General features: G+C 37.9%; 1 protein-coding gene across 41 annotated transcripts in view; it reads left to right on the plus strand.

Annotated features, from left to right (window-relative positions):
• nrxn3a (neurexin 3a) overlaps nucleotides 1-14,401 on the plus strand; it is a 2,216,268-nt gene that overhangs the window by 69,889 nt on the left and 2,131,978 nt on the right. For 35 of the 41 annotated variants that reach the window (XR_012098174.1, XR_012098175.1, XR_012098176.1 and 32 more), the window contains exons 3-4: nucleotides 7,716-7,733; nucleotides 8,905-8,934. The exons of the other annotated variants lie outside the window; for them this stretch is intronic. Coding sequence is in view for 29 of the 35 variants with exons in the window: in XM_073039307.1 (XP_072895408.1) it covers nucleotides 7,716-7,733; nucleotides 8,905-8,934 (48 nt within the window). In the remaining 6 variants the exon portion in view is untranslated. The remainder of the gene's footprint in view (nucleotides 1-7,715; nucleotides 7,734-8,904; nucleotides 8,935-14,401) is intronic. 41 annotated transcript variants of the gene reach the window in all.

The following is a 14,401-nucleotide window of genomic DNA, read 5'->3' on the forward strand; positions in this document are numbered from 1 at the left end:
AGGTGAGGGGGAAGGTGCATTGGGGAGGGGGAATGAAGTAGGAAGCTGGGAGATGATAGGCTGAAGAGGGAGTCTGATAGGAGAGGATAGAGGACCAAGGGAGAAAGAGAAGGAGGAGGGGCACCAGAGGGAGGTGAGGAGATTAGAAAGATAAAGGGAACTAGAATGAAGCTGGTGGAGTGGGAGTAGGAGAGGGAAAGCTGTTCGTAGTGGTAGGGACTATAATTTTAGGATGAATGCATTATACAGGGTTAATCTTCCAAGCTTCAGTTATAGACCTCAGTGTATTTTCTAACATTAAGTATGCTAAAAAGGGAGTGGAGCAGAATTAGTTCAATTGGCCAATTAAGTCATCCCATTGTGGCTGATTTATTATCCCCCTCGACCACATTCTCCCTATAACTTTTAACACCCTTGCTAATCAAGGACCTGTCCTCTGTTTTAAATACTGTATACCAATTGACTTGGCCTCCACAGCCATCCTTGGCAATGAATTCCACTGATTAATCCACGCTTGAGCTATAGAAATTCCTCCTCATCTGTTCTGTAGGGACATTCCTGTATTTTGAGGCTAAAGCTAAACTACTAGAGGAATGTAGTGAGTCCAACAGCATCTATAGAGGCCGAGGGGTAGTCAGCATGTTGGGGAGTGGAGGTCTACATTGCTTGTAACAATATTTCCAACATAGAATTCGTCTGAAGAAGAAATAATACATGTATTATTGCTGAAGGTACTTTAAAAAAAAAATGGTGGTAGTGAGGTGGGGCTTGGCATTTTCTGATGCTGGTTTTTATTGAGGAGGACATTTTTACTCGTGAAACAATTCTGTTGTACAATCCACAATCATTCACTCTGCCCAAGCTCCTTAAACTGTACAGAAACATTCCTCAGGAGATAGTGTGCACATCACAACAGGTAAATCAAACATTACTCCATAATATCTAACCAACTTAACGTTCTCTTTGACTGATTGCCTTCCTTGGCTCAACAATTTTTATCAACTCAGCAACTGAGGAATAATAACGTCGCAGAGTATGTTTGATTATTTTTCTCTGAGCTTACAGTTGTGATTTGTATTCACATTAATAATCAAATGTTTCTCCATTTATCTTCTTAAGCCCATTAATTGGCAGAGCAATAAAGTCCATCTCACACATCCACCACTCTGTGGAAGACAATATTTCTTAATTTTAAGTTTTCTGTGACACCTACTAACTTTATACTCTTCTAATTCTGCTCTCATCAACAGCATTAAATCACTTTCTGATGCAGAATGTTATGTTTTCAAGATAGTTTATCAGATCAACTATTTTGCTGGTCTAGATCCTTGAAATACATTTGGAACATTTCTCTAGAATTAGGATGTTGTTAGCAATCAGACCAATGTGGCTGAGAAGTTTTTAGAGATAAGTTTACTAATCTTTATGATATTTGGGAAGTAGGATAGTAGAAAAGCAGCACTAGTATAGATGAAACAAAATCACACCCAGAAGAAGCCTTCCATTTCACTGCTCTTAACTCTCTCAAAATTGTGTGCCATGTTGGTTAATTCCTGTTTTGCTGCTTTGTTTTAGGCCCTTGTCTTTAAGTCCAATGTCTGAAATAAATTTACTATCAAAGTGTGTTTTTTAAAAAAAATATCACCATGCACAACCCTGAGATTCATTGTCTTGTGGGCATGATCAATAAATCTATAGAATAATAACCATAACAGAATTAATGAAAGACTGCACCAACTTGGGTGTTCAACTAGTGTGCAAAAGATAACAAACTGTGCAAATATAAAAAGAAAAAATAATAATAATAAACAATAAATACTGAGAACATGAGAGGAAGAGTCCTTGAAAGTGAGTCCATAGATTGTGGGAACATTTCAATGATGGGACAAATGAGGTTGAATGAAATTACCCCCTTTGGTTCAAGAGCCTGATGGTTGAAGGGTATAAATGTTTCTGAACTTGGTGGTGTGAGTTCTGAGTCTCCTGTACCACCCTCCTGATAGCAGCAGCAAGAAGAATTCAACTCCCAAATTTCCCTCTCCCCTATATTTCTTTCTTGAAGAGAAGCACCATTGCAACCAGTGTAACATTATGAATCTGAGCAAATTAGTTCATTAGTAATATTTCCATTCTTTTTCTACCTTTACTCATGGACATCCTTACATGATGTTCCATGGACTTTATTAATATACTGGAACTTAAATTTATCTATGTTATAAATCAGCATTTCCTTCACCCACTTTCTTAATTATTGACTTTTCTGCTACCAATCTCTTACACTGGCCCCTGCTTGCATTGCTTAGACACAGTAAATCATGTGATGCCAGTCCTTTGACATGAACAGATTCCATTAATCAATTCTCTACTGTTCTGCGGAATCCCAAGAGATCATTTTTGTCATTTGTCCCCACTTTAGTTAAGCTAAACTTGCCTTCAACTCAGTGAACTAATTTGATATTCTTCCTACAACAACTTTAATCTTTATGTAAGTCATCACTGAATTTAATATCCACCGACACTTATTATATCCTAACTTTTGAGTACACAATTTCTCAGAATCCAAGTCAGGATTATTATAACTGACATGTCATGAAATGTTGTTTTGTGGCAGCGGTACAGTGCAACACATAAAATAAACCGTAAGTTACAACAAAAAAGTAGTGCAAAGAAAGAGCTTAAATAGTGAGGTAGTGTTCATGGGTTCACTGTCCGTTCAGAAATCTGATGGTGGAGGGGAAGAAGCTGTTCCTCTACCATTGAGTGTGTGTCTTCTGGCTTCTATACCTCCTCCCTGATGACAGTAATGAGAAGTGGACAAGTTTTGGATGGTGGGGATCCTTAATGATCCCTCTTTTTTGAGGCATCCCCTTTTGAAGATGCCCTTGATACTGGGGAAGCTAGTGCCAAGATGGCATTGGCTGAGTTTACCGCTCTCTGTACAGCTAACAAAATTAAATGCACTTTTCCTTTTTACTTAGCTCCATGCACTTCTCTGCTCGTAAGTGTGTGCAGAGAGCTGTATCTCCTTGGGTAAACACTCTTATACATCGTCTGTCAATCCTGCGTAATTATTCACAAGCATTTAAACTCAGAAGACTGTCAGGAAACCAACTCGGGGGAAGTGTCCTTGTCGCAATGAATTACCTTTGTTTTAATCTTTTACTCCTGTCACATTGGTTTTCCCTTTTTTTGCTTCTATTTTCCAGTGCACATTGTTTGGATACTTTGCTGTTTCAGCATTTGTTCCGATTTTGCTTTTTCTCTCTTGGATTTTCCTTCCAGAAATTTTTGTCAAGTCATTCTTTCCCTAAGATGATGGAGCTATTTGCTTGCTTCATCTTGGATGGAGCTTTCTGAATGCTTACGAGATAGAATAATATCCGAGAGGACGTTAACGTCAGGGCAGCATGACAGTTAGTGTAATGCCATCACAGCACCAGTTGTAAGTTTGGGGTTCGAATCCCACCACTGCCTGTAAGGAATTTGTACATTTTTCAGGGTTTTCTCCAGGTGCTCCAGTTTCCTCCCACAGTCCACAGATATACGGGTTAGTGTTAGTAAGTTGTGGACATGCTATGTTGGTGCTGGAAGCATGGTGGCACTTGCAGGCTGTCCCGAGCACATTTCGGATTATGTTGGTCGTTGACATAAGCAATGCATTTCACTGTACTATATATTCAATGTTTCGACGTACACATGATAAAGCTAATCTTCATCTTTTTATCGTTAACAGCTATTTTCTTTGTCGATATCCTTAAAACTTCACTCAATTGCATTTTTTTTGGAAAACCCTTTTAATAATTAATTAGATTTTGTCAGTCCTTGTTACTGTTTTCCCGTTTGTAGGCTCAGTTGATCAAACCAAGAATGAGAGGCTTTGACTTTTAATCCATTCCTTCTTTAAAGTACAAATACTTCATTTGACACTGAGTAGAGTGGAAAAGCATGGCATAATATTTCATTACACCATATGGGGACACTAAGCTGGGAAGTTCACTGATCATCCACTTAATCAGAACTATTGCAACTTGCAAAAAAATATAAACACACTGCAGATGCTGTGGTGAAATCCACACGTACAAACAAGCTGGATGAACTCAGCAGGTCAGGCAGCATCTGTTGAAATGAGCAGTCAACGGATGCTGCCCGACCTGCTGAGTTCATCCAGCTTGTTTGTACGTGTTGCAAAAAATATAATTGCTTAGAAATTTGCCACCAATTAGTAGCATTAAACACACATAGGATTCCTTCCTTTCCAGCTTCTTACTCCATTCTTGTTCCCTCACCCACTCAACTTCACCCTCACCTGGTTTCACCTATCACCTGGCTGCTTGCGTTCCCTCTCCTCCTCCTACCTTCTCATTCTGTCTTCTTCCCCCTTCCTCCCAAATCCTGATGAATGGTCTTGGCCCAAAACTTTGCATGCATTCCTCCCTGTAGATTCTGCCTGACCTGCTGAGTTCTTCCAGCATTCTGTGTGTGTTAAACAAGGTGTAATTTCTTAAGACAAAGATCATACCCAGGAGGGTGCAGTTGGTGAGTATACAGAAGAGACGTTTTGGCCTGACTTGCCAAGTTCCTCTGGCACTTAGTGCTTGTGTTCCTCAAGATTTCCAGCATCTTCAGAATCCCTTGTACTTGTATAACCGTGTGTTGTACTCTGCATCTAGCATTCAGTCCTTTGATATAAATGGTATGAATGTCAGTGATGAAGTATAGTGCTATGGAAAAATTGCATTTAGCTTGACTGACCAAGGATCAGTTCAAGGCAGTAGAAGTTACAGGACAACACACCTTTCAGCTCAACATAGAACAATTGTTCATTGTCTGCACAGGCCTCTTTACAGCCTACCCCGCCTGTAAATCCTCCAATTTTCACACCCTCATCGGTGACCTCGAATTTATGCAGCTAACCATCCCACATTCTAATATACACTGACACAAGTTTTTCCAATCTGATAGGTCTGATTTTACTTTGAATTAGGTGTCTAAGAATAGAGAGGCAAAATAGGATTGACTGAGATTCAATGCTGACCTCTTGTACTGTATGAATTTTGCACTTTCTTTCTGTGAATCTTGAACATTTCACCAAGTGGTCCATTTTTAGGCCACTTCCCAAACACATGAACTTTGGTAGGCTGAGTAGGCACGGGAAATAGAGTCCCAATGAAGGGTCTTGGCCCAAAATGTAGGCTCTTTATTCCTTTCCATTTAAAGCTACCTGACCCGCTGAGTTCAAAGGATTCAAAGTACATTTATTATCAAAATATGTATGCAGTATCCAACCCTAAGGTTCGTCTTCCACACATACAGTCAGGAAACAAAGAAGAAATGTGGAACCCATTCAAAGAAAAACATCCACCCTTCTCCCCGTGCAAAAATAATTAGGTCAACGATGTCTAAAAAAATGAGCAAAATCACAGAATGCAAAACACAAAATCGAAAGGCATATTTCAGTTTAGCTTGGTGTTCCTTTTCTGCAGGCTGCTTTGATTCAAAAATCGCCCAAACTAGCTTCGAAAAAAAAAGGAGTGACCAAAAGAATTAGAAATACATCCTAAACTCATTTCAGTCCACGATCCTCAAACAGCGTCAATTAAATCTTGCTCCGGCACCATCCTCTGACAGCATTGGGGAGGGGAGGGGAGGGAGAGAGAGGGAAATTATTCCTCCAGCACTTTGTGTATCGCTGTAAATTGCCCCATTGTGTAGGTTAGTGTTTAAATCGGGGGCTGTTTATGGGTGTGCAAGAAGAATTAAAAAAAAAGGATGCTTCCTAGTGTACATGAACCACTGGATAGAAGCACCTATTTTATTTTTATTTAAAGATTCTGCATGTTCTGTTCTGGTCCAACAAGGCCCTGCTGCCCAATTACTCCCATGTGACCAATTAACCGGCTCCTCTGGATATCTTTGGAATGTGGGAGGAAACCGGAGCACCCAGAGGAAACACACATGGTCATGGAAAGAGAGAGGACAGACTCCTCACAGACAGGGGTGGAATTGAACTCTGATCACTGGTGCTGTAACAGTATCACCCGAGCCACACCAATTTGAATACTTAAAAAAGATTAAATAATGGTAATAAAACACAGAAATACTTGTAAATAAGTATCAACGTTTAACTAATATAGAATATTTAAACACAAACTCTTCTCCTTTAACTCCTTTCTTAGAATCCCTTTGGAAATCTCAGGAGTGAATATCCTAAGACGTTTTGCCGGGCATGGGATAGAAGTGACACTACACTCTATAAAGCAGCAGTATTCCAGTAAGACTAGGCCCCATGTGGATTCCAGCGACTCTGACTCAGTTAAACTATCAATAGCTGAAGGTTTTAAAATGATATTCACACAAACTATTTTTATTGTAAGATCTGAGGATTGTGTAACAAACTATACACATTTTTAACGTATATTCACACTTTGCAGATGGCTTCGCGAAGGAAATGGTGGAGGAACGCAGCAGGTCGGGTAGCATCCAGGGAAGGGAATTAACAGTTGACCTTCTGAACTGAGACCCTTTGTCTGCACTCGTGATGAAGGGCCTCTCTCTAAACACAGACCGTTTATTTTTTCCCGTGGCTGCTGTCTGACCTGCTGAGTTCCTCCAGCACTTTGTGTGTGCTACTCTGGGTTTCCAGCATCTGCAGAATTTCCTGATTTGAGTCAGAATTAGGTTTAATAACTATAGCCATAAAGGATAGGATTTATTATGGCCATAAGCACTGGCATATGTTGTGAAATTTGTTGCTTTGCAGCAGCAGTACAATACAATACATAATAAAAAAAACTATAAAATACAATAAGGAGAATACATATATGAAATGCAGATGGGCTCTCAGGTTTGTGGATGTAATAATGTCCTTACTAACATCTACCCCTGCAAACATTATGGCAGGAATTTGATACTTGGTATCCAGAGCTGTACGTGTGTAACATCATCCTTATTTTACCCTCCTTCAATAGAACCAAATGTTAGAATGGGAACTTCAGGGATGGCTCCTGCAATTCCGTGAAGAATAGTGATGTAAATAGTGAAAATAAATTTGATGCCAACTACTCCTTAAAAAAAAACCCAAAAAGACATTCGGAGCCAGATGATTTGTCATCTTCATCTCAAACATATAACACAGATTGTTATGCTTGGGAGGGGGGAGCTGTTTTAAGTTTTAAGGTTTAAGAGGATTTTTTTATATGGTCAGTAAGAGCTTGTTGCTTTTCTCTGAAGGTAAGAAAAGTCCTTTCAATCTGAAAATTGCTTGCATTTTCAAGTGCTATATCTGCAATGAAGGTGACTTGGCAAACCACACATGCTGTTCATATGGTCTTTTGGTATTGTCAGTTCTACAATTGGTCGTAAATTTTTATATTTTTAGGAGAGCATGTTCACCATGCTAAAAATTTACTGGAAAATCCTTTTGTAGAAACAAACAATTCAGTTGTACAATGACTAAAGAATATTTTGAAATATTCTTAATTATCGTTGAGTAGGTTTCTTTTCTTAAGTGAGAACCGATCTGATTCCAGCTGCCGGACAGATGATGAAATGTGAAGTTTTGTTTTGTAAAGTTCATACATGCACAGTGTTTATCGCTTGCATGTTTAAACGCATGGTCCTTCTGTTCTTGTGCATGACGCAGTTCCATGCAAAGATCAGTGCTGGCAGTGTGTCTAACGTCTGGTTCTTTCCTTCCTTGAAATTTCTGCTTTCAGAAGTCAACCGTGTGCCAGGTGAGCTCTTCCTCCACCAAGTAAATTTAACCAATGACTAACTTGCAAGATGTTGCCAATCTTCAGCTTTGCTAAAAATGGCATTAAATAACAAAAACTTTGAAAACGTTTTGCACGATAACTACTCTTCCCTAATGGAGCTGCATTAGGCAAGGCAGCTTAGTCAGTATTTTGACAAAATAAAAACTCTTACTTGAGTTATCTGCATTGAAAGGCAGTGGATGTCTAAAGAAACATAGCCGTAACAAATGAGAATGAACCACTATGAAATTGGGTAGGTTTATCTGGTGGGTGACGTTGCAGATAGCACCAAGTTGTTGTTGTGGGGAGAAAAAGATTAATGATCACTAAGGCAGTAAGATCACTGACTAAACTATTTTTCTAAAATAAAAACCGGTAATGGTTTCACTGAGAGGAATTGGCGAGCTGAGTTTGAAACTGTTCAGTAATTGACCAAAAAGAATTAAATAATCATTTGATTTATTTCCCACGTTAGCTACTTTCTTTTTGTTCTTGCCTACACCTTCTCCGCCAACCCAAAACTAATGAGTTGTACTCTTTGTCACTGTAAATAAATGACCCTAATTCAGTAATAACTTTGCGTTCCTTTGTAATGATGTAGCATTTTGTAGTAGGAATTTGTGCATGCTGTATCTTTTATGGGCAAGAGGGAAAATAGGGTTATCTGAAATACATTCCTTAATTCCTTATAGTAAAACAATTAGCTGCCAGATTTATTGATGACTCCTTAGTGTGCCAATAATAATAATATATGGTTAAAATTGTGATTCGTCGTTTGTACAAGAAAACTAATTACAGGATGTTATACTTAATAGTTGTAGCTAATAGCTGAAGATTTGAAAGCGGAGGAGAAATTGAACAAATACCGCAAGTCCATAGCTTAACCTAGACAGTATCTAAAAGGGATACAGCTTGTATAACTTTTATGCTGCTTATATATATTCAAAGGCAAAAGGTGACTCGTTTGATTCTTTGGAATGAATTTAGTCTTTCTTAGTTTAATAGCGATGTAAGCTTTTTCACTCGTGGCAAAAAGCTTCAGCGTGACTGATAACATACTTAGCCTTTAAGTATGCGATATCACAATACCGACTGGTATTGTATGAAACTCTTGTTGATTTTCTTTGACCTTATTTCTTCCTCTTCAAAGGTTTCTCACATCTGATGATGGGCGAGCAAGGTATGCTGTCTTTTCCTGTCTTTCTGCTTCTATTAACTTCCTTTTCTCCCCCCTCCCTCGCTGCTAGTCTGTTGAGTAGCAATGTGGTGGATGAATTTCTGTTTCCTGCGTTAGCTATTTCAAGGCTTTCTATTACTGCAGCCTGTTTAATATTGAATGCTGAGTGGTTGATTCCGATGGCTCTGTTTGGAGCGTGACTGCATCATGAGGATGAACACCTGATATTCAGGATGCTTTTCTTAATGTGTCGCTAGCTACATTGCAGTGACCCCAGAGTACATTGTATATGTATGCACACATTCATATTTTTGACATTGCATGATCCCAATGGACTTAATAAAAAAATCCCAATAATAGTTGCTGAAGCTGGGCTATCAATGGGTGGAAATAATGCACATGATATTTTCACACTGGTGACCATTGATATCCAGGACTGCATAAGTAGTTTATTTTTTGCATTTTGGATTTGCCATTGCACGTATGTGTATATTATGTTCAATGCTGCATCTATATGATTTCTGTATATTTTTCAGCAAACTTAGTGGATTACTGCAGATTTCTGCAATAATTCACAGCTTTGATTTTTGTTTGGTGTGTGATGTGTTGAAGTGTTCCTAATTTGTTATCCTTCCCCCTTCTTCATCGCCCCTCAATGATGGATTTCATGCTTACTCGGATCCAAACTTCATTTCTGTAGGTAGAAGTAAAGGTAGAGTTATGTTTTTTTTTTATTTTCACTGCTTACAAACAAAGATGTGTTTTTTTTAAATATATTTTGTATATAAGATTGTTGATCTGTCATTGTGGTATCACAACTCAGCTGAAATGCGTTTCAGACTTCGGCTTGGTAATGTTGACTCTGGAAATTGTTTCACTCACATAAGCTTCAGTTTTTCTGTCTTGCTGTAATTGCTAAAATAATGCATATGCTGGTTACTTGGAGAAGCACTATTTTAATGATCGTGCATTTGATGTTGAATTCCATTGAGAAGATATTGTCTAGATTTTTTAAAGTTTGATTTTTTTAAACAGTAAAAATCCTATGCAACGTTGAAGTGTAAGCACTTGCTTGCTTTACATTAGCTGAACTGTGAGCTAATTCTACATTAGGGCTTGTAGACTCATATTCTTGAACACCTCTGTGTGATGTGGATGAGCCCCACTATTACTACAAAGCAAATGAAGAGTTGGTGAGAATTATTTTGGCTGATTTCATGGATTCAAAAACAGTCATTGCCAATTAAATAGTGATGGATGTTAATTAAGTATATTAATCCAGCTTTTCATGCTGAACAACACAAATAAACTCCTACAAGTATATCAAGAGATTTGTGTGTAATTGTGTAAATTTAAACCTATTACAAGGATTGGTTAGATACTCACTTGATTGACAGAAAGAATTGAATGTTGCAGTCTGTGTTTTATTTTCATGCTGTCTCCATGTACTACAAATATGTATTTATTTGACAGAAAATTACTTCATCTCACTATAAATAGAAAAGGAAGAAAGTGAGGTAACTAGTGCCATTTTCCCCACTGTGCCATTTTATTTTCAGTCTGGTTTCAGCAATAGGTTGACAGCTTTTTGATAAATGATATCATCGTTTGCACGTTCTGCTTGCTCTCTAATTAGGTTTTTCAACATTATGTTGTGACATTCCTTTTTTTTTAATATCTTAAGGAAGGATGCATGTGTTCATTGTGGGTGGTGTGTCAACCTCCCTGTTAGTGTTTCACTAATTTTAATTTTCTGTGGTACATCAGATGTTGGCTGACTTTTCATATGATGAAAATTTAAGATCTATTTTGTGCATCAATAAAGTGAATGTAATCACATGCTGTTTTCTGAATACTCTGGTAAAAGAACAATTGATGTTGGTAATACTAAGGAACAGCACATGCTTCAGTGTAGTGAAGAATTCAGCAGAGTGTACAACTGTGTTTTATCCACTGGTAAACACCGTGTTCTACTGATAATGAATTTCTCTTCTTTGAGGAATGTGAACTTAGAACCTTTATGTTTGTAAGGATATTTGGATATATAGAACCTCTTTGTCTGCACCTTCCATGGGGATAGTTGCCATATTTCTCCATTTTGTATAGAAAGTGTGAAGATAGAAAATAGATTTAATGGTGTTCATATAGGAATCACACCCATAGAAATTTCCCAGTTTCACTTCAAAGCAATCAGAATATTTTCATTAGTAAAGTCTATTGATATCTATTAAAACAGTAATGGGAACTGATTGATAATATGTCACAATGTTTTTATAATGCTATGTGCAAATATTAATAATAAAACTCTGAGGTTTTTTTGTACCAATGACAGTCTATGTTCACTCTGACAAAGCAGATGAATTGGGGGAAAAACACTATTGAGGTTTTCAAATAACTTCATCTTTTATTTATGTCATTTTGTTTAGAACAGTTTTTGGAAATCTTAACTGAGCATATACTCTCGAAACAGATCCTGTTGGCCCATTGTGTTTTTGAAAGACCTTTTGCTTTGGGTCTGAAATAAGCAGGATGCTCCATTGATGTGGTTGATGAAAGATTAAGAATTGCGGCAAAAGTGGTAACTAATAAAAAAGAATCAATTGAATATTTTACCCTCAGGAAATGTAAGACAATGAATGCAGTTCTTCTATTCAACCCCAATAAGACTTTGCAAAGTCAATATTAATATGCAAATCTCTTTAAAGTTACAAATGCACGATTCTGCATTTTTTCATTTTCTGGGGATCATGGGGAGCATATTGTGTTTTCTTTTTGACAACCACAGCAAGTCTGCAGATGATTATCACGATGAGAAATTTTCTCAGTGAAGATTGACATGTATCTCCGCTCTATCTAATTGTGCTCTTCCACTCCCCTCACCTCTGATTTCACTCATGCAACTTTTCATGCTCTACCAGTAGGCTCAGGACACTGAGAAACAGCATTTTTACTAAGTCTATGCATTAGAAAGGCATTTGTGTTTTGCTCACATTTTTAGTTTTTGTTATCCATAATTTGTTCATTATGTGAATCTATATTGGAAAATTGAATTTCCCTTTCCAACCCCACTAATAATCTCCAGGGCACTCTAATATTATTCCAACAATTACCTTCCTTGGGCTTTTGCAAATACAATTTATTTTCAGTTATTTGTAGTTGGTGTCAACTGACCTTGATGATGTCACTTGAAATGGAAATTTACTCCAAAAAATATGCTTTTGGATTTGAGTGGATTTTTTTTTCTGTAACATTCGGTACCAAAATTAAGGTCCCTGAACATGTGGTTTAAATGCTGATGAAAGACTATTAAAAAGAAACTTTAAATATCTGTAAACTGAATTTCATCCATATTTGATGTGCCAAATGCTTGGTGCAGTCTAGTGTCCAAATGGGCAACTTCCAGAAAAGCCCAGTAAAATTTTAAAAAAATGAAAACATCTTTTTGCCCCATTTAGAGACTGTAATATGCAACCTCTAAATGGTTACCAACAGCATCGAGGGATTATGGGGAGCATATTGTATACTTTGCATGACAACCAGAGCAACTCTGCAAGAGATTGTCATGGAGAGAATTTTTTCAGTGAAAATTGATGTGTATTTCCACTGTATTAAATTGTGCGTCTACCACTCCTGTTATTCCTGATTTTGCTCATGCAACCCTTCCTGCACAATCAGTAGTCTCAGGCTACTGAGAAGCAGCATTTTAGAAAAGGCAGAAGTAACAGCAGTAACCTCTGCAGTAAAAAGCAACAAAACTAAGCAGATATACAAGCAGAAAAGCAGTCAGACAGGCTCCAGTAGACCAGCGAGGACGTGACGTATCGCTTGTTCCTTCTTTGGTGAGTGAAAAACCCAGGACAAAGGATCCACCTTTTTTCCATTGGCTTAAGTTGTTAATGAGAATATGGTTGGATTATGCTCATTTCTGATCGCCTCATTATAGGGAGGATGCGGAAGCCTTGGAGAGGATGCAGAGGAGATTTAGCGTGATGCTGTCTGGATTAGAAAGCGTGTCTTATAAGGAAAGGTTGAGTGAGCTCCGGCTTTTCCCTTTGGAATGAAGGAGGACGAGATGTACCTCGTGGGTATGGAGGGCTATGGTCCGGGTGCAGATCAATGGACAAAGCAGTTTGAATGGTTCAGCATGGACTAGATGGGCCAAAGAACCTGCCTCTGTGCTATAGTTTTCTGTACCTCTATGACTCGATATAGGTGTATAAAATGATGAGAGGCATTGATAATGCACAGCCAGGACTATTTTCCCAGGGCTGAAATGACTGTTACGAGAGGGCGTCATTTTTAAGTGTTTGGAGGAAAGTGGATATCGGAGGCAGGATTTTGCATAGAGTGATATGTGTTTGGTATGTGCTGCCGGGGGTGGTGGTGGAGTCTGATACATTAAAGGCAGTGGAGAGACTCATTGATAGGTACATGGGTAAAAGAGAAGTGGATGGTTGTGTAGAAGAGAAGTGTTAGATTGATCTTGGAATAGGATCAAAAGGTTCGGCACAACATCGTGGGCTGAAAGGCCTATACTGTGCGGCACTGTTCTACGTTCTACGTATTATTGCATACCAGCCCCACCCCAAATAAATAAAACTTTTGTCAGAATAAATAAAAAAATAAACAATAAAGTGGCAAAGGAAAGCAAGGGTGTTCATGAGGATTTGTTTAATTATTAGTTGCAAGTTGGCAGTTTGAGATCGGAGGTTTGTAGGACTGGAGGGCTTTACATTATTAGATTGTCGGATTGTTCAATATTAAAAATTCAACATGTCTTCCATTGACTGTTTAAATATTAGTGCAGTAATACCTGATGATATCAATCGATATTAGTATATTTGGGTTTTCTGGGAGATTTTTATTTGCTCCCACTTTGGAAGTTACAGTGCAAATGTAAGGCACATAAGATTGCTGGTACTAAGCTGGAAATCTAACATTTCCAAGTTTGCAGGATGGTTCTCCAAAACTGGTGCTAATTTGGCTTTCAGACCTAATTTGCATCCTGAGATAGTCATGCTGTCAATGCTACTTCTATTAAATCCTCCCTCCATGTTTCATCTTACAGAATTCTGACTTCACGTGAATTCTGCCATCAATTTTTAAAACATTTTTAAGGCAGGAAATTTAGTTACATATGCAAGATATAATTGTGGAATAGAAGAAGCAGCTAGTTAATTCAAAAGGCAAATGGGCTGCGAAGAAAACTTATTACGTGTAACCTCCTCACCGTATTTAAACAAATACATTGTCTTTAAGAATGCATCTACCACAATGGAAGGCCATTTAAGAGATTTATTTTGGAAATTGACAAAAATATATCCAGAATGTGAAATCCTTTGATTCTTAAGGTGATTAAAACTAGTCTTTGGATGTAGACATTTGTTTCTATACTGTTGTAAGTACATGGGGAAAACAGCAAATATTTGTGTTAATCAACCATCATTGAATTTATTAGTTTCTGACTTGC

Source organism: Hemitrygon akajei, chromosome 3, assembly GCF_048418815.1.
Source record: "Hemitrygon akajei chromosome 3, sHemAka1.3, whole genome shotgun sequence".
Lineage (NCBI taxonomy): Eukaryota > Metazoa > Chordata > Chondrichthyes > Myliobatiformes > Dasyatidae > Hemitrygon > Hemitrygon akajei.